Source organism: Mus musculus, chromosome 10, assembly GCF_000001635.26.
Source record: "Mus musculus strain C57BL/6J chromosome 10, GRCm38.p6 C57BL/6J".
NCBI lineage: Eukaryota > Metazoa > Chordata > Mammalia > Rodentia > Muridae > Mus > Mus musculus.
In genome coordinates, this window is record NC_000076.6 from 45,418,482 (window position 1) to 45,439,530 (window position 21,049).

At 38.1% G+C, this 21,049-nt stretch overlaps 1 protein-coding gene across 9 annotated transcripts in view; it reads right to left on the reverse strand.

Moving 5' to 3' along the window:
* Lin28b (lin-28 homolog B (C. elegans)) overlaps positions 1–21,049 on the reverse strand; it is a 109,698-nt gene that overhangs the window by 41,865 nt on the left and 46,784 nt on the right. For all 9 annotated transcript variants that reach the window (XM_011243182.3, XM_011243180.3, XM_011243183.3 and 6 more), the window contains 2 exons: positions 2,043–2,227; positions 656–727 (listed from right to left, as the gene is read on the reverse strand). In XM_011243182.3, coding sequence (XP_011241484.1) covers positions 656–727; positions 2,043–2,227 — 257 coding nt within the window. The remainder of the gene's footprint in view (positions 1–655; positions 728–2,042; positions 2,228–21,049) is intronic.

Sequence of the window (21,049 nt, forward strand, 5' to 3'; positions counted from 1 at the left end):
CTCAGAGCTATGCTTTACATTCTGTCTTTACAACCACTCAAAGAAGTCACTGCAGGCACCACCCTCCTCTCTCCTGCATGCTGAATCTTTCCTTCCTATTAAACCATTCCCCATCAACACTTACATGTTCTGTAATTTCCTAACATTTAGAAAATGCACCCCATTCTGCTTCCTCTTCTCCCACTCTGTTCAACAAGATCCCCAGGTTTTGTTCCTACCAGTCTACAGAGCTGTTCTTGTCATGTACATCTGTGACTTCTGCGTTGCCAAGTGGGTGAAGGCTCAGTGTCATCTCAATCATTTACAACCAGCATCTCCATACAGCCCTGATATTCACCTCCTTGACTTCTCTTTCCCCTCTTCTGGAACAAAACCCATTCTAGAAGACCCTCCAGTTGTCACTGCTTTCTCAGTCTCTTTCACTGCTCCTTCCCAGTACTACAATAACCCAGAGCTATTCCTCTTTCCTTGCATTATGGGTATAAACATCATTTCACCAACTGCTGCTCAAACTTTATTTGCAGCTCATATTATGTACCTATCCACTATGCTTGTAACCCTCTGGAAGACTCATCACACCCCAAGCCCATCCTGCAGTTTTCCCCATCTTGGGAACCGGTCCCTCCTTCTTTCTTGTTGCCCAAGCCATACAAACCTTGGAATCATCCTGGACTCTTCTTCTCGCACAGTCCACATCTGATCCATCAGTAAATCCTGCCGTCTCCACCTTCAAAACATACAGGAATTTTGTTCACCACTTCTATGTCTACCACCCCAATCCAAACCACCGCCATCTCTTTCTGGTACACTGAAAAACCATCCTTTACTGATCTCTCAGCTGCCATCCTTGCTTCTGCAAACTACACTAAAGTAACAGCTGCCAGGAGGAACTTTAAGGAATGTTACAATTTGAATCTAAATGTATTAGAGAAGCTCATACTAAGACTTGGCACTAGTGTGACAGTGTTCAAAAGTAGGGACTATGGGAAGTGACATCAGTGGATTAATTCAACATAGCTTAATGGGTAATTGGAAACTTAAGGAGGTGGGGCCTAGTTGGCAAAAATAGATCACTAAGGATGTACCTTCTGGGTCTCTGCCAACTCTCTCTCCTTTCCAACAGTCATGAGGTGGATAAAATACAACATTTCCTCTTTTAAGTTAATTTTATCAAGTATTTTGTCATAGCAAGGAAAGCCAAGTGTAAAGAAGTAAATGACGTTAACAAATTACATTGCTTTTTAAACGAAGCCTAATGACTTTCCATTTTTTTCCTATAATTAAAGTCCACATTTGCAGCAGTTAAATGTTACAAAAAACAAAAAACAGTGAGGTCTGTAGCTATATAATTGAAAAACGACTAAGATTCAATAAGCTGTCTCTCTTTTATTAGTTGTACTTTTTGCTTTGTTTTTGGACAGCGTCTTAAAACCAGTTACCAAAAACTTTCATACATAAACTCTGGTGCAGATTTTCAGTAGTAAACATTTATCCGAAGGATATAATCAGAAAACATTTACATGTTACATGATACAGTGTTGCTGACTTCAAAGCACAGAAAACAGATTCAATTGCCCTGACAGCACTGTTTGTAATTTTGGCAGATTCAGATAGTGGGAATATATGCAGGTGTTAATGAGTGACATGCAAGAGTCAGTTTAAAATAACTTCAGTTTTTTAATGTTTGGATTTTAATGTGTGAATTGTCATTTTAAAGCTCTCTTTGGGAAAAGCAGGTGGAGAATGAAAGAAACTGTCCAGAGAGAGGCATTTCCTCTGAGAATCTGAGCTCCTCCTCTGGCCTCCAACAGTCTGGGGAATGGTGGTCAAGCACTATCCCACACCACTCTAACCTAACTCAGTACGCTGAAGACAGTCCAAACCTCAAGACAAGACTTTCTTCCTGACACAGTCTATCCAGCTACACACTGATGACAGTTTGCACTAGGCTCTCTCTATAAAACCCATAAAAGCAAAAGAATAAAAAAAATTTAAATATTTTCCAAATTGAATAGACTCACAAATAAGCCAGGTACAATTACCTATCTCCCTTTGGCTTTCTCTTTTGCAGGGTCTTCCCTTTAGGTCTTCTTTCACTTCCTAAGCAGGGGCTCCCACCTGGGCCTGTTACCCGTATTGACTCAAGGCCTTTGGGGGATTTTTTAAATGTAAATTCCACTGGCTCTCCTTCTTTCAAGCTTCTAAATCCTTCCATGAATAGTTTGCTCTGTAAAGAGTAGGGAAAGAGAGAGAGAGAGATCAAGATTATTACTGCTTTATAAATCATCTGTATAACTTAAGATTATCAAAACAAGAAATTCTGTTATCTATTACAAAAATATAGTTTTTATTTTATTGAGGTTTGATAAAACTTACAGTGCTGGCACTTGAAATCCTATACCACTTGTAAAAAGCAATTCAGAGATACAAAAATTTAAATGTCTACATTCTTTGTCCCATCAATTCTACCACAAAAATTCTATTATAAAACCAGAGAGATGACTTGGTGGGTAAAGCACTTGCTGACACACTAACACCTGAGTTCAAGTCTCAGGACCTACATGGTAAAAGGAGAGAACTCACTTGTCCTGACCTTCACATATGCACCTATATTCAAACCTACAATAAATTAAAAAAAAAAAGTAATACAATTAAAAAAAGAAGATTCTACTATACATAAACTAACAGAAATTCATTTGTTTTAAAGCAACCACAGTACGGTCTGGTAAAAATATTACCTCTGCCTTAATAACATTTTAATCCATTGATTAAACAAATTGTACTTGAGCTATATAATTATTATCAAGATTACCATTATTAAGATTTTTATTTAGCTTGGGGCAGGTGGTTCTTCTGTTGCTGCCCTCTTTGTAGTATAATAAATAACTTTTCCTTTTGCCTTAAAAGAAAAAGATACTTAACATCACATGTATTGATGTATAAAGATAAATATGTAATATTGTTAAGTCTAAAAATATATATATATATGCCTACCACAATGCCACCAACACTTTTATTTTTATTTTTCAGATTATAATTCATCATTTCCCCCTTCTATTCCCTCCTTGCTCTGTTTCAAATCCATCCCCTCTTCCTTCATTCATTGTGATTACACCCATATATTAGGTAGAACCTGTCCAGTTGCTCGTATGCGTGTTTTTAGTGATAACCATTTGGTATTGGGTCAGACATACAATTTTTAAAGGCATATAATTATTTTCTGTAGAGATGGGGTTCAGAGCAAGACATTAAATCATAGTGTCACTTTCTCTACTCTGTTCTAAAGCAAAAGGTTCTATATGATTCCTAATTGTGTTTTGGGGCATTTTATACTGAAGCAATTGACTTTTATAATTTAAACTTTTTCTCAATTACAAAATTATAACCTGAATTTCAAACACCCCTTCACTCTTCTAATAAATTTTTTTCATCAATGTGACTATGATGATTCAAAATGTATTAAAATAATTAAGTCATTAGCTTTTTGTATTTGCCTATCTGAATTCCTTTTTATGTATTTTGAAAATCCAACTTGGAAGACTATGCCACTTGTAAGGACCTTTCTAATCGACTATGGAAGAGTGCAGTCTGTAAGGACTTTTCTGATCACTGTGGAAGACCATGACAGTTTGTAAAGACTTCTGAATCAGTTTGGCAAAACAAAGAAGCAGTTATTGTCTTTCCTGCTGATGCATAAAACTCAAGCACTTTGATTTCGCAGTAATGGTGGGCCTGAAAACAACTGTAAAAGCAGGGTTTGGGTTCTTGTTAATGTGCAAAAGGCTTTCTCTCAGTAAACAGCTACCTTCCATATCAGTCAGCAAAAGAACTGTCCTTCCCTTCCCAACTATCTCCAGGATAAAACTTGTAATACTACTTAATGCCCTGACTTAGTTGATCAGAGGCCAGAAAATCTCTACTCCAAGCCTACAGTCCTAAAACCATCTGCTAGGGTTCAGATGTGCTTTGTTCCATGCTGGCTCCCAAGAATTCACAGCCTCAAGTTAGGAAACAGTGTGAGGGTTTGTGGGGGTTGGGCCTATTAGAAGGTGCATAGGTCAACTGGACTCTGCTTTCCAAAGAGCTTTCAGACTTCAGTCTCTCTAACTTCCTGTTTTGTAATGTAATCTCTTGTTCTCATGTGCATTCCTGTCATGATGCTATCTAGCTACTGGACCTTTTCCACAGTAGAAACAGTGCCCCAACACCTGAGCTTGTACTTTCAACCTCCGGAACTGTGAACTCCATAAGCCTATGTTATTTGTAAAATCTGTCTCCATTACAGTAATAGTAAACTGACATCTAGATACAGCAGTCCTTTTTACTCCTCACAGTTTCCATTACTTAATAGTAGTTAGAAAATACTGAATGGAAATGTTCAGAAATAATTTATAAGCTTAAGAAGTAAATCAATTTGAGTACCATGATGAGATTTCTGGCATCCCATGCCATCTGACAAAGGATGAATTATCCCTTCGGTATCTTGTGTATCCACTTCCTACCTGAGCCATCAGGGTTAGCAGATCAGCCTGAGGTACTGCACTGCTTCTGTTCAAACCACCCTAATTTAACTTAAGAATGACCCCAAAAGAAAACAGTCATGATGGTGACAACACAGTTATGCTGGAATGAGCTATAATGTGAGTCCTTTAAGTTAAAAGGTGAAAGGTAATGAATGACTTACTAAGGGAAGAAATCAGTGAAAAAATTCTCTCCAGGAAACTCCGGAAAGGAAAAAGAAATGTACCTGTCATCTCCCACTGTAGACGTTAGGGTCATAAAGCATAGTGCTTAGTAAGGATGAGAAGGACACTGGATTTGAAAACTCGCTTATGTAAAGAAACACAGTACATAGAGGGTTTGGTACAGTTTTTCGCCTGAGTCCTATTCCAGCATCCAATGAGAATCTTAGAATGTACATACCATATGAAATAGAAGACTACTGTAATTAAAAATAACTCAAATAATTACATGGGATGCATAATGACATTACTTCAAAATTTAATGCAAAAGGAGACTATTCATTGTGAAAATAATGTGGTAAAAGAAAAGGGGAGGGGAGGGAGGAGAGGAGAGGGGAGGGGAGGGGAGGGGAGGGGAGGGGAGGGGAGGGGAGAGGAGAGGAGAGGAGAGGAGAGGAGAGGAGAGGAGAGGAGAGGAGAGGAGAGGAGAGGAGAGGAGAGGAGAGGAGAGGAGAGGAGAGGAGAGGAGAGGAGAGGAGAGGAGAGTTAGAAAACAAAAACAAAATAAAAAACAAAACCAAAAACACCCCTGTTTCTAGCACAGGTCTCCTGACAGTAAAATCTTTCCGTTTGAAGTCAGTAATTTGACAGACCTTTTCTGTTGTCTGATGGAATGTAGGGAGGGAAAGGGCTGCCATGACTACCACAAATCATCTCTGTGAAAGCTATTTAAACAATTCTCTTTTAAAAGTAAGTCAATGAGTTTATTGGCCTAGCTTAAAGAATTATGGGTGAGTAATTGCAGGGGTTGCAGGTGATTGCCAGACAACTACAGTCACTAAAATATCAGCACAGTAAAGACGAGGACCTCTCAAAAGCTGCCTACATAGAGCCTCTTCTTGTTAGCTTGGCTTTCCTTTATACACTCCACCTCCTGAATCTGCCTGCAGCTGGAGAAGGGTCAGTGCAGCTGGATGAGAACGAGAAAGAAGGGAGTTCCCATATCTTAGGTGAGAAGATCATTTGAGAGGAAAAGAAGATGACAGCCATCTACAAGCCAATAAAGAGCTGAAACAGAGATCTCCTCAGCTCACAGACTCACAGATGAAGCCCACCCTGCTAATGCTCTGATCTCAGATTTGGTGTCTGTAGGGCTCAATACAGCCAAGGCAACAAACACAACAAACTATTTGAGAGAATGGAAGGAAAAAAAAACCCAATTATCTCAATAAAATGCAGAAAAAGCAACTGACTAAATTCAACAGGATAAAAATGCTGAACAAAGCTATAGAAGAACATAGTTAAACACAATAAAAGCAATTTTTAATAAGATAACAGTTAACATTATAGCAAACTGGGAAAGGCTGAAAGAAAGGTCCTTGCTAAGATACAGACAAGACAAGAATATCACCTTCATCACATGTATGTAATAATGAGAGTCATAGCCAGAATAAACAGATAGGAGAAAAAAATCAAGGGCAAAAATTTAAATTGGGATGAATGAAGAATTCAAGCATCGCTTTTTGAAAATGATGTGATCTTACATAGGAAAATTCCAAATATTCTATGACAAACATTGTAAGAACTACTAAATGTATTTAACAAAATTACAAGATATCAAGTTACCATGAAAATCAGTGCTGCTATATGCCAATAGCAAAGTATTTAAGGTAGAGACAAACAAAGCTCAAACATGAACATACTAACCAGGAACAAAGAGGTGAAAGAGCTTTGAACCCACACCCCTTCCTCCATAGCAAGGTTTTGTCTTGAGCATGTACAGGTCTTATGAGTCAGCTCTTAAATTTTGTATGGAAGTAAAAAACTAGCCAATAAAATCTAATCAAAAGCATCAGAATAGATATTATACTTCCTGACTTAATATAATACAAATAATCAAACTAACAGGAACAGTCATGAACCAAAAAATGGAACAGAAAAGAGATCATAGAAGTAAACCTACACATGTATAGCTAATCTTCTATTTTTCAAAATATTAAGAATGTACACTAGAACAGAAGTCTTTTTTTCTTTATTTTTTCAGATTTATTTTACGTATATGACTGTTTTATACAATTGCTTATATGTATGTGTACCACATGCCACAGGAGTCAGAAAAAGGTGTTGATTTCCCTGGAAGGGAGTTAGAGATGGCTGTGCTCCACCATGTGGGTGCAGGAAACAGCTCAGGCCATAGTCTTTTCAATCAATCATATTACCTAGTAAAAGATGCTTCATAAAAAAAACAAACAAAAAAACAAAAAAACCAAACAAACAAAAAAAAAAACACGTAGAGGATTTGTCACTTCACTTATTTCAAGTTCTAAAAGGGGAAAAACTAACTTATGGTGTAAAAAAGAAGAAGGTAAAAGCAAGCCCTGCATGGTGGTTCAGGTCTCTAAAACCAAAAACAGAGAGGAGGTAAGTGGATCTCTGTGAGTTTGGGGCTAGCCTGATCTACAGTGAATTTTAGAACAGCCAGAGCTACAAAGAGAGACCTTGTCTCAATATATATATATAAATATAAATATAAAGCAAGCAAGCAAGCAAGCAAGGAAGGAAGCAAGAAAGAAGCAAAGAAGCAAAGAAGGAAGGAAGGAAGGAAGGAAGGAAGGAAGGAAGGGGAAGGGAAAGGGAAAGGGAAGGGAAAGGGAGAAAGGGAAAGGGAAAGGGAAAGGGAAAGGGAAAGGGAAAGGGGAGGGGCGGGGAGGGAAGGGAAGGGAAGGGAAGGGAAGGGGAGGAAGGGGAGGAAGGGGAGGGAAGGGGAGGAAGGGGAGGAAGGGGAGGAAGGGAAGGGAAGGAAAGGGGAGGGAAGGGAAGGGAAGGGAAGGGGAGGGGAGGAAAGGGAAGGGGAGGGAAGGGGAGGAAGGGAACAGAAGGGAAGGGAAAGGGAAAGGGAAAGGGAAAGGGAAAGGGGAGGGGAGGGGAGGGAAGGGGAGGGAAAGGGAGGAAGGAGAGGAAGGGAAGGGAAGGGAAGGGAAGGGAAGGGAAGGGGAGGGGAGGGGAGGGGAGGGGAGGGGAGGGGAGGGAAGGGAAGGGGAGGGAAGTGGAGGAAAGGGAGGAAGGGGAGGAAGGGGAGGAAGGGGAGGAAGGGAAGGGAAGGGAAGGGAAGGAGAGGGAAGGGGAGGGAAGGGGAGGGAAGGGGAGGAAGGGGAGGAAGGGGAGGAAGGGGAGGAAGGGAAGGGAAGGGAAGGGAAGGGAAGGGAAGGAAAGGAAAGGAAAGGAAAGGAAAGGAAAGGAAAGGAAAGGAGAGGAGAGGGGAGGGAAGGGGAGGGAAGGGAAGGGAAGGGAAGGGGAGGAAGGGGAGGAAGGGGAGGAAGGGGAGGAAGGGAAGGGAAGGGAAGGGAAGGGAAGGGAAGGGAAGGGAAGGGAAGGGGAGGGGAGGGGAGGGGAGGGGAGGGGAGGGGAGGGGAGAGGAGGGGAGGGGAGGGGAGGAAGGGGAGGAAGGGGAGGAAGGGGAGGAAGGGGAGGAGGGAGGGAGGAAGGGGAGGAGGGAGGGAGGAAAGAAAGAAGAGAGAGAAAAGTAAAGTTGGATGAGAGAAAAAGTGCTGTTTCCTGTAGGTGAGTTAGTAGAGTGGATAGCTTAACTTCAAGAGGAACATAAAAATCTTTCTGGACAGTGATGTTATGTCTTCAGAAAAATAAATTATAAAATTAGAGGCATTTGTCAAAGTTATTGAATTTATAAATTTCACTGTATATCAAGAAGCTCAAAAAGATTCTGAAGGTGGGACAAATTTGTGTCTGCTAATGGATTTAGGGGACAATGCATTAATATCTGGAACTTCTAGGGTGTAGGTTGTGGGTTTCGGGGAAGCAGGGTCCTATGTTGCCATGGCTGACTTCGAATGTTTGGGCTCCAGAAATTTTGACTAAACCTCCCTAACAGCTGAAACTACAGGCACATGATGCTGTTTTTGGCTCTAGAAACTCTTTGAAATACATTAGAAAGGAAAAGTATGTAGGCTGGAGAGATGGCTCTGCTTTTAGTCATCGACTAGGATCCAACTGCCAGCACACACACATGGTGGGTCGCTCACGACGCTAACTCCAACTCCAAGGGATCTGACACCCATTCTGGCCTCTTCAGACACCAGGAAGGCAGACATACGTACCATGCAAAGAAATTACTGATACATATAAAATAATTTTTAAAAAGGAAAGAAAAAAGTTAAACTGATCCATTGATCCATACTGAGAAAATTCGTATTGAGTTTGATGAAGAGAACAGGAGCTAGGTCAGTAGTTACAAGCACTTGTTGCTCTTGCAGAGGACCTGGCTTTCATTCTCCGCATCCATTTGGCACTACCAAACATCTTAAAACTGGAGTGCTAGAGATTCTAATGTGCTTTTGTGCTCAGACACACATGCAGACAAAAGCACACATATATACACATTATATATATGTATATGTATATGTATATGTATATATATATATATATATATATATATACATACACACACACATATATATATGTATATATATATACATATATAGAGAGAGAGACTTGATAAGTGATAGTCACTGTTATGATAATTTTATATGTATCAGATTTCAACTATAAATTCTGAAAACATATCTGATATAAAAACAGTTTATAGATAAGAGGTTATCTCCGCATACTTTCATTTAGAATAGAAAAAGTAGTTAGGTTGAGAATGAAGCTGTTATCATCTTTTTAAAGCATCTAGTAAGAGTGAAATACAGAAATAAACAAACTAAAACTGTGCCCCAATCTTTCACACAAATAATCATTTTATAGCAAGCAAGCAGTATGGCCTTTATCTGCTGCTCAGAGTTCCAGTATGAGCACAGGAACTATGCAACTATACGTGTGTTTGAAATAATGACAGTTAGCTAACTGTCTGGTCACTATTAAAAATACAATGTCAATTTCACAGAATGAGAACAAGGAAATGATGTTCAGAGGAACTGAGCAACCAATGGCTTGGAAAACAAAATTCTATCTTTTAAAATAACCTGCTACATTGAATATGAAGGACAAAACAAACATGGAAAGAGAAAAAGCTACCAGCAATGTTATAATGTTACAAAGAAAATACATCTGGCTGACATTATTGAGTTATCCTAATAACAGATGGTTTATAATAAAAAATGCAATAAATATATTAAAGTAAAATGAATATATTTCCAAACAATAAAAAAAACATTTAAATTGAGAGCAGGATTTTGTCATTAAATATCTCTAACATGTTGCCAGGCAAGGCCTTTAATTCCAGGATGTAGGAGGAAGCAGGCCAGCTTGGTCTACATAGGGAGGTCCTGATTTAATAATAATACCCATAACAATGATAATAAATGTTAATATGTATAATTATTATGTATTAATCAAAATACTTTAAAGAAATTTATAAGTATCTTGCTCTGGAATCCAGGCTGGCCTTGAGATTCATAGCTCCCCTAACTTAGCCTCTATAATGATGGTGTTACACACATGTACCACCATATTCGGCATATTGTTTTCTAAATAAAAATGTAAAAAATAAAAAGTAAAATTGCCAAATTAGGCATGTATAGTTCAAGGATATAGACAGATATTAAATAATGCCAGTGATTCAAGTCAAAAAGAAAAATGTCTATAATTTTTACAGCTTAGTTGCTTCTTTCAATGAAGAGTATAATTTCTAAGTGCCAATTAAAAAAAAAAAAAGCTCAGCCAGGCGTGGTGGCACACGCCTTTAATCCCAGCACTTGGGAGGCAGAGGCAGGTGGATTTCTGAGTTCGAGGCCAGCCTGTTCTACAGAGTGAGTTTCAGGACAGCCAGGGCTACACAGAGAAACCCTGTCTTGAAAAACCCAAAAAAAAAAAAAAAAAAAAAAAGCTTACATCTTTTATGGAATTTTAATGTTTATATTACACTTACTGAACTCATTACTTTTTTATATATATTTTCTTTATTTACATATTAAATGTTATCTCCTTTCCTGGTTCCTACCCCCACCCCCACCCCCACCCCCACACACACAAACCCCTATCCCATCATCCCTCCCCCTGCTTCTACAAGAGTGTTCCTCCACCCACCCACTAAATCCCAACTCCCCGTCCTCACTTTTCCTACACTGGGGCATCTATCCACCCTTTATAGGACCAAGGACCTCTACTCCCATTGATGCATGATAAGGCCATCCTCTGCAACATATGGAGTTGTAGCCATGTGTACTCCTTTGTTGATGGCTTAGTTCCTAGGAGCTCTTGGGGGACTGGTTGGTTGATATTGTTGTTCTTCCTGTTGGGTTGCAATTCCCTTCATCTCCTTTGGTTCTTTCTCTAACTCCTCTAATGGGGACCTTGGACTCAATCCAATGGTTGGCTATGAGCATCCATGTCTGTATTTGTAAGGATCTGGCATGACCTCTAAGGAGAAAGCCATATCAGGCTCCTTTCAGCATGCACTTCTTAGCATTATTGGCATCCACAATAATGTCTGGGTTTGGTAACTGTATCTAGGATGAATCCCCAGGTAGGACAGTCTCTGGATGGCCTTTCCTTCAGTCTCTGCTCTATACTTCATCTCCATATTTGCTCCTGTGAGTATTTTGATCTCCTTCTAAGAAGAACTGAAACATCCACACTTTGGTCTTCCTTCTCACTGAGATTCATGTGATCTGTGAATTACAGCTTGGTTATTTGGAGCTTTGGGGCTAATATCTACTTATCAGTGAGTGGGTACCATGTGTGTTCTTTTGGGATTGGGTTATCTCATTCAGGATGATATTTACTAGTTCTATCCATTTGCCTAAGAATTTCATAAATTCATCATTTTTAATAGCTGAGTAGTATTCCATTGTGTAAATGCACCACATTATCTGTATCCATTCCTCTGTTGAAGGACATCTGAGTTCTTTCCAGCTCCTACCTATTATAAATAAGGCTGCTATGAACATAGAGGAGCATGTGTCCTTATTACATGTTGGAACATTTTCTGGGTATATGTCCAGGAGTGGTATAGCTGGGTCATCAGGTAGCACTATGTCCAGTTTTCTGAGGAACTGCCAAACTGGTTTCCAGAGTGGTTGTACCGGCTTGCAATCAAACCAGCAATGGATGAGTGTTCCTTTTTCTCCACATCCTCACCAGCATCTGCTGTCACCTGAGTTTTTGATCTTAGCCATTCTGACTGGTGAGATGGAATCTCAGGGTTGTTTTGATTTGCATTTTCCTGATGACTAAGGATGTTAAACATTTCTTTAGGTGCTTCTCTGCCATTCCATGTTCCTCAGTTGAAAATTCTTTTAGTTCTGTATCCTATTTTTAATAGGGTTATTTGATTTTCTGGAGTCTAACTTTACAAATTCTTTGTATATATTGGATATTAGCCCTCTATTGGATGTAGGGTTGGTAAAGATCTTTTCCCATTCTGTTGGTTGCCTTTTTGTCTTACTGACATTGTCCTTTGCCTTACAGAAGCTTTGCAATTTTATGAGGTCCCATTTGTCCATTCTTGATCTTACAGCACAATCCATTGGTGTTCTGTTCAAGGATTTTTCCCCTGTGCCCATGTGTTCAAGGGTCTTCTCCACTTTCTCCTCTATAAGTTTCAGTGTATCTGGTTTTATGTGAAGTTCCTTGATCTGCTTGGACTTGAGCTTTGTACAAGAAGATAAGAATGGATCAATTTGTATTTTTCTACATGCTGATCACCAATGGTATCAGCACCATTTGTTAAAATGCTGTCTTTTTTCCCCCACTGGATGGCTTTAGCTCCTTTGTCAAAGATCAAGTGACCATATTGTGTGGGTTAATTTCTGGGTCTTCAATTCTACTCCATTGATCTACCTGCCTGTTACTGTACCAATACCATACACTTTTTATCACTATTGCTCTGTAATACAACTTCAGGTCAGGGATAGTAATTCCCCCAGAAGTTCTTTTATTGTTGAGAATAGTTTTCACTATCCTAGGTTTTTTGGTATTCCAAATGAATTTGCAAATTGCTCTTTCTAACTCTATGAAGAATTGATTTGGAATTTTGATGGGGATTGCATTGAATCTGTAGACTGCTCTCGGCAAGATAGCCATTTTGATTGTATTAATACTGCCAATCCATGAGCATGGGAAATCTTTCCATCTTCTGAGATCTTCTTCGATTTCTTTCTTCAGAGACTTAAAGTTCTTGTCATACAGATCCTTCACTTGATTGGTTAGTCACACAGAGGTATGTAATATTATTTGGGACATTTGTGAAGGGTGTTGTTTCTCTAGTAGAATTTTTGGGGTCACATAAGTATACGATCATATCATCTGCAAATACTGATATTTTTACTTCTTCTTTTGCAATTTGTATCCCTTTGACTTCCTTTTATTATCTAATTGCTATAGCTAGAGATTCCAGTACTATATTAAATATATAGGGAGTGGGCAGCCTTGTGTAGTCCCTGATTTTAGTGGGATTGCTTTAAGTTTCTATTTAATTTGATATTGGCTACTGCTTTGCTGTACATTGCTTTTACTATGTTTAGGTATGGACCTTAAATTTCTTATCTTTCTAGGATTTTTAACATGAAGGGAATGCTGAATTTTGTTAAATGCTCTCTCAGCATCTAATGAAATGATCGTGTGGTTGAGTTTGTTTATGTAGTGGATTACGTTGATGGATTCCCATATATTGAACCATCCCTGCATCCCTGGGATGAAGCCTACTTGATCGTGGTGAATGATCATTTTGATGTGTTCTTGGATTCGGTTGCCAAGAATTTTATTGAGTATTTTTGCATCAATATTCATAAGGGAGATTGGTCTGAAGTTCTCTTTCTTTGTTGGGACTTTGTATGGTTTAGGTATAAGTGTAACTGTGGCTTCATAGAACGAATTGGGTAGTGTTCCTTTTGCTTCTATTTTGTGGAATAGTTTGAAAGTATTGATATTAGGTCTTCTTTAGAGGTCTGATAGAATTGTCCAGTAATCCCATCTGGTCCTGGGACTTTTTTTTGGTTGGGAGACTATTAATGACTGTGTCTATTTCTTTAGAGACTATGGGTCTGTTTAGATGGTTTATCTGGTCCTGTTTTAATTTTGGCACCTGATATGTGTTCACACCATCCAGATTTTCCAATTTAGTTGAGTTTAAACTTCTGCAGTAGGATCTGAAGATTTTCTGAATTTCCAGTATCCGATATTATGTCTCCCTTTTCATTCCTGATTTTATTAATTTGGATACTGTCTCTGTGCCCTCTAGTGAGTCTGGCTAAGCATTAATCTATCTTGTTGATTTTCTTAAAGAACCAGCTCCTGATTTTGCTGATTCTTTTTATAGTTCTTTTTGTTTCCACTTGGTTGATTTCAGCCCTGAGTTTGATTATTTCCTGCTGCCTATTCCTCTTGGGGATATTTGCTTCTTTTTGTCCTAGAGCTTTCAGGTATGCTGTCAAGCTGCTAGTGTATGCTCTCTCCAGTTTCTTTTTGGAGGCACTTAAGAGCTGTGAGTTTTCCTCTTACCACTGCTTTCATTGTGTCCCATAGATTTTGGTATTATGTCTTCATTTTCATTAAATCCTAAAAAGTCTTTAATTTCTTAATTTCTTCCTTGACCAACTTGTCATCGAGTAGAGCATTGTTCACCTTCCATGTGTATGTGTGTCTTCCACTGTTTTTGTTGGAATTTAAGACCAGCCTTAGTCCGTGGTGATTTGATAAAGTGTATGGGATTATTTCAATCTTCTTGTATCTGTTGAGGCCTGTTTTGTGACCAATGTGGTCAATTTTGGAGAAGGTACCATGAGGTGCTGAGAAGAAAGTATCTTTTGCTTTAGAATGAAATGTTCTATAAATATGTTAAATCCATTTGGTTCATAACTTCTGTTAGTTTCAGTTTCATCAATTTTGGAGAAGGTACCATGAGGTGCTGAGAAGAAAGTATCTTTTGCTTTAGGATGAAATGTTCTATAAATATGTTAAATCCATTTGGTTCATAACTTCTGTTAGTTTCAGTTTCAACATGTCTCTGTTTAGTTTCTGTTTCCATGATCTGTCCATTGCTGAGAGTGGGTTGTTGAGGTCTCCCACTATTATTGTATGGGGTACAATGTGTGCTTTGAGCTTTAGTAAAGTTTCTTTTATGAATGTGGATGGCCTTGCATTGGAAGCATAGATATTCAGAATTGAGAGTTCTTCTTGGTAAAATTTCCTTTGACCAGTATGAAGTGCCCTTCCTTATCCTTTTTGATAACTTTTGGTTGAAAGCCAATTTTATTCAATATTAGAATGGCTACTCCAAGTTCTTTCTTAGGACCATTTTCTTGGAAAATTCCAGCCTTTTCCTCTGAGGTAGTATCTGTCTTTGTCACTGAGGTGTTTTTACTGTATGCAGCAAGATGTTGGGTCATGTTTATGTATCGAGTTTGTTAGTCTATGTTTTTGTTTGTTTGTTTGTTTGCAGGGCAAGAGTTTCTCTGTGTCCTGGAACTCACTCTGTAGACTAGGCTGGCCTCAAACTCAGAAATCCTCCTGCCTCTGCCTCCCAAGTGCTGGGATAAAAAGCATGTACCACCACTATGGTCTATGTCTTTTTTATTGGGGAATTGAGATCATTAATGTTAAGAGATATTAAGGAAAAGTGATTGTTATTTCCTGTTATTTTTGTTGTTAGAGGTGGAATTATGTTTATGTGCTATCTTATTTTAGGTTTGTTGAAAGACTACTTTCTTGCTTTTTCTAGGGTGTAGTTTCTCTCCTTGTGTTGGTGTTCTCCATCTATTATCCTTTGTAGGGCTGGATTTTTGGATATTGTGTAAATTTGTTTTTGTCATGGAATATCTTGGTTTCCCCATCTATGGTATCTGACAGTTTTTGCTGGTTATAGTAGTCTGGGTTGGCATTTATGTTCTCTTAGTTTCTGTATGACATCTTCACAGGATCGTCTAGCTTTCATAGTCTCTGTTGAGAAGTCTGGGCTAATTCTGATAGGTCTGCCTTTATATGTTACTTGACCTTTTTCCTTTACTCCTTTTAATTTTCTTTTTTATTTTAATGCTTTTGTTGTTTTGATTATTATGTGACAGGAGGAATTTCTTTTCTGGTCTAGTCTATTTGGAAGACTGTAGGCTTCTTGTATATTCATGGGCATCTCTTTCTCTAGGTTAGGGAAGTTTTCTTCTATAATTTTGTTGAAGATGTTTATTGGCCCTTTAAGTTGAGAATTTTTCTCTCTTCTATTCCTATTTTCCTTAGGTTTGTTTGGTCTTCTGATTGTTTCCTGGATTTCCTGGATATTTAGGGTTAGGAGCTTTTTACATGTTGCATTTTCTCTGACTGTTGTGTCAATGTTTTCTATGGTATCTTCTGCCCCTGAGATTCTCTCTTCTTCTATTTCTTGTATTCTGTTGGTGATGCTTGCATCTATGACTCCTGATCTCTTTCCTAGATTTTCTAACTCCCTTTGTGATTTCTTTACTGTTTCTATTCCCATGTTTAGATCTTGGATGGTTTGTTCATTTCCTCACCTGTTTGTTTGTGTTTCCCTGTAATTCTTTAAGGGATTTTTGCGTTTCCTCTTCAAGGGCTTCTACCTGTTCACCTGTGTTCTTCTCTATTTCTTTAAGGGACTTATTTATATCCTTCTTAAAGTCCTCTATAATCATTGTGAGAAGTGATTTTAGAGTCAAGTCTTGCTTTTCCAGTGTGATGGTATATCCAGGACTTGTTATGGTGGGACAATTGGGTTCTGATGATGCCAAGAAACCTTGCTTTCTATTGCTTATGTTCTTATGCTTGCCTCCCACCATCTGGATATCTCTAGTGCTATCTGCCCTCATTATCTGGCTGGATCTTGTCCTTCCTTTGATCCTGAGATTCTGGGTGTGTCAGCGTTCCTAGGACTCAAGCTGCCTCTGGGACCCTGAGATACTGGTGTGACTAAGCTCCTGGGATTCTGGCTGTGTAAGAGCACCTGGGATTTGAGCCTGCTCTGAGTGCTGTGGGACTGGCTGTAGAGTTTGCACCCAAGGTAAATCTTGCAGACCATATGGAACCCAAGCTACTTGTCAGGCAGGGTTCTTGCATCCCTGGATCCTGCTGGTCCAGGTTACTCCTGGTGGTGTCTGAATAGATGTTATATCCTACTCACCCCTGATCCTAAGATCCTGGGAGTGCTAGAGTGCCTGGGAGTGAAGCCTCCTCTGGGAGTTGTGGTACCATTAATTTTCAAAGAGGTGAAGAATTTGAAGCTAAAGAAAATACCAGGATGTTCAAGATAGAGACTCCATTAGTCTGTGTCCTAAGGACTATGAGAAGACCCTGCAGCCTAGACTGTTAATGTGTGAAAAAGAAAGTTCTCACTTGCTATATTTTTTAAAACTTGAGATTCGATAGTCCCAAAGCAAACACTAACTGGAAGCCACAGTGAAGAATGCTCATACAAAACAAAAACAAAAACTAAAATTTTTGACATTATCTTACAGTCAGTATTTGGGAGCCAATAAAAAGTATACTGGATAGAGATCTGTATTTAAAATTACCACATAACAGGCCATAGGTGAGATCTATACCCAATGCTAAATGTGACCACATATCTATTAATGAAGAGGCACTGGTTTTAACCTTCAGCATGAAGAGAAAAAGGAACAGGTAAGAATCTCAGAGAAGACACTTCAAAATGAGAAAAGACACTAAGATCATCAAATAGAAAAAGACACATCAGAAGTCCAAAAAAAAGACTGCACACAACAAATCTGAGATTAATAAAAGTTTATTCAAAAATCTCTGAACTAAATGAAAATATGCTAAAATAAAAAGAAAGATGCTGGAAATTGAATTTTAATTAAAGAATCTTAAATACTGACAAAAATGATAGTAAACCTATGATATGTACATAGAAAAAACAATGTCCAAAACAGTGAGATTAGTGGAGTTCTAACAGAGAGACAAATGGCAGGAAAGGACATCATTAAGCTGTTAAATATCAAATTATGAAAAAAACTAATAACTTGAATACACTGGGGGTCACTGTCAGAATAACTCAAGGTGGATTAGTTACTTCCCAGTAAAACACATAACCGAGGCAAGTTGCACATGATTTATCTAGGATTATGGTTCAAGAGAGCTAAGAGTCCATCACAGCACAAGTAGCAGGCATGGTGGCAGGAAGAGGAAGCTGAGAGCTCACATCTTGAAGCACAAGAATGAAGCAAAGAGAGCTAGTAGAAACATTAATAATCTTTAAACTTAAGGTTCACCTCCAATGACATACTTTCTCCAATAAGGCCACTCCTCCTAAGCTTGCCACACAGTCCAATCAAATGGGGACTAAATGTTCAAACAAACGAGCCTATGGGGGACACACTATTCAAATCAGGATACTGGGAATATAAGACTGGGACCCTAAGACCATCTAGAAAAGATGGTTAAAAAAACAAAAACAAAAAGTGATTTCATAAAAAGGATTAAGAATCAGAAGGGCATCTACTTTCTTAACAATTGACACTAGAAAACAAAATACTTCCAAATTCCTGAGGTAAATATATTGTGGGAATTGTATCCCTGGCTGTAATCTCTATAAGAATGGAATCTTGAAAACTTTTCCTTGTTAACATTTTCCTATGGGAGAGTTAAGAATGTGTTCCTAAAATACATAAGAGAAAAGATACAGGCATAGGAAACAAAGGAAATCCCCAAGACAAAAGGAGGCAGCTGATGATAAAGAGGCTTTTGAGGAGTACTCCTTCGTAGATTACTCTTCCGTGGCTTGCTCAGCTTGTTTTCTTATAGCACTCAAGGGTAGGGTAGCATTACTCACAATGGGATAGGCCCTAGTACATCAATCACTAATAAACACTACACACTGGCCCACAGGTTAATATTATGGAGGCATTTTTTTTTTTTGAAATGTAGTTCTCTCTGAGAAGAGAACTACATTTGTATCAAGTTGACATAAAAATAGACAATACAGGGGGCAAAATCAAGGCTACAAACATATAGTGTCATAACCACAGATTTTTTTTATTCACTCTTATAAGCAATTTTAAAAAGAAAATCAGCCACAGATTATAATTATGCTGTGAAGCATATATGTACAGCTGCAATAAATAATTTTTAAAAAGATACCCATAATTATTCATTATTTTAATTTTCTGAAGGTATCCAAAGAGACTAGAGGCATGAAACACCCCTTTAGCTGGAGTTACAGGTGGTTGTGAATAGTCCAATATGTATGTAAGGACCTGAACTCAACTCTTCTACAAGAACTGTAACGCTCTCAACCACTGAGCCATCTCTCCAGTCTCTTAAATGTTTACTTAACTAAAATTTGTGTTGTCTGTGCTTGTTTAGGGTGGCTTTTAGAAGAAATGGTATAAAACAGCTAAGCCTTGCCTTCTGTAGTAGGAAGCCTGCTGAGTATATGAGTATATGGAGGATAAAGAAACAAGCAGCATGCATATGCACTCTGTTCCTTGGTTTCATTTACTACTTACCTGATATACTACTTTCATCACAGCATACCCAGCTCAGGCGTCTCTGTTGGGCTCTCCTTTATACTTTCAACCATGTTTTCCACTCTCTGTTAGTATGGCTAAATTTATTGAGCTCATACTCTCACTATTACCAGCAACACACCTAGTGCTCATTATATGTCCTGGTTGTTTTGGGCTTTTTGTTGGTGGTGTTTTTAATCTACTTAAGTTAGAGTTATTTGGGAAGAGGTACTTCAGTTGAGAAAATGCCTCCATCAGATGGCCTACAGGCAAATCTGTAAGGCATTTCTTTTTTATTTTCAATAAATTTTCAAATTAAAATATAAATACATCATCTCCTTCCCATTCCTCCCTCCAACCCATCCCATGTACTTCATCTTGTAATCTTGAAATCATGACCTCTTTTCTTTAACTTTATAAATTTTATTATAAAATAAAACAACTTGGAAATAAATATATTACACACAGCAAAATTAATTGGACTCAAAATCTATACTACTCAATTAACTTTTATACAGTTAAAATAGGCTTTTGGGGTTTTGTTTTTCATTTTGTTTTGTTTTGTTTTGAGACAAATAGCCCTGGCAGGCCTAGAACTCTCTCTAGAGACCATCTCTCAGAGATCCACCTGTCTTTGCCTGAGATTGGAGATGTGCTCCATTATATACAACTAAAACAGACATATAGAAGCTGTGAAGCTTCACATTAAATTTTATACTTTCGTATCAAATACATTTTATGCACTTAACTACTACCAAACTAAAACAATACAAAGAATTAGAACTAGAAAACAATTATCCTTATATCCTCTCTCTCATAACTCATGCCCACTGCCTACATTCATTCAGTTTTTATTTATCTCCTTAAATATTACACATTCTAAAGCTATTCATTTTCCTACAAAATTTTAACTTCATTGTTCTTTCAAAATGATGAGTATTTAAATTTTCATACATTATCAAACAAATGTAGGATCTATCCAAATTGTATCTCACAGGTTTAGAAGAAAATAACGCAATATTTCATGTAGAATCACAAACATCCATAAATCACCAAAGAAAACCTGAGAGGAGTATGAACAATGCTAGATAGCCAACCTCAAACTGGACTAGAGAGCCACAGTAACATCATCAGCTTGGTACAGGAAAAAGGCAGACAGGAAGAGCAGTGGAACAGAAGCTAAGACCCAGAAATAAAATAGCAAGGGTGTGTCCACTTGATTGTGGAAACAAAATAGCATATTCAACAAATGGTGCAAAACTAGATTTCTATCTGCAGAAGAATGAAGTTAGATTCTTACCTTTCACCTTGTTCAAAACAAAAAAATTAATGGCTCAAAGACCTCAATTTAAAACTTAAACTTCTAGAAGAAAACATAGAGCATATCCTTCAAGATGCTGGAGTAGGCAAGAAGTTTTTAAATAGAACACCAACAGCATGAGAGGCAACTCCAAGTATCAACAGGTGGGACCAAATGGAAAAAAGAAGTTTCCTTACAGCAAAGCACACAATGAGCAGAGTTAATTGACAGCCCATAGAATGGGAGAAGGCTTCACTAGCTACACTCCTGGCAAAGGGCTAATATTAAATTTACAAAGAAATAAAATGTATAAGACTCCAAAGAGTAAGTAAAGAATCCACTATAAAATATATGTTTGGAATAAAATATTTAATTAAATATACCAACAGCCACCAACACTTTCATAAACAGTCATCTAAACTGCGGTGGCTTTAAATGTCAGTATCAGTGAATGGTTAATGATATTAGCTTCTAAGAGGAAATGAACACACACAGCATCATAAGCACTGTTGTAACATGACACACCAGGAAAGAAAAAACAAGGCAGTTAATTTGCAACTGGTGATTGGCAACAAACTTTAAACTATTCTTATTTTATGTATGTGTATGGGTGTTTTGCCAATATGTATGTCTGTCTA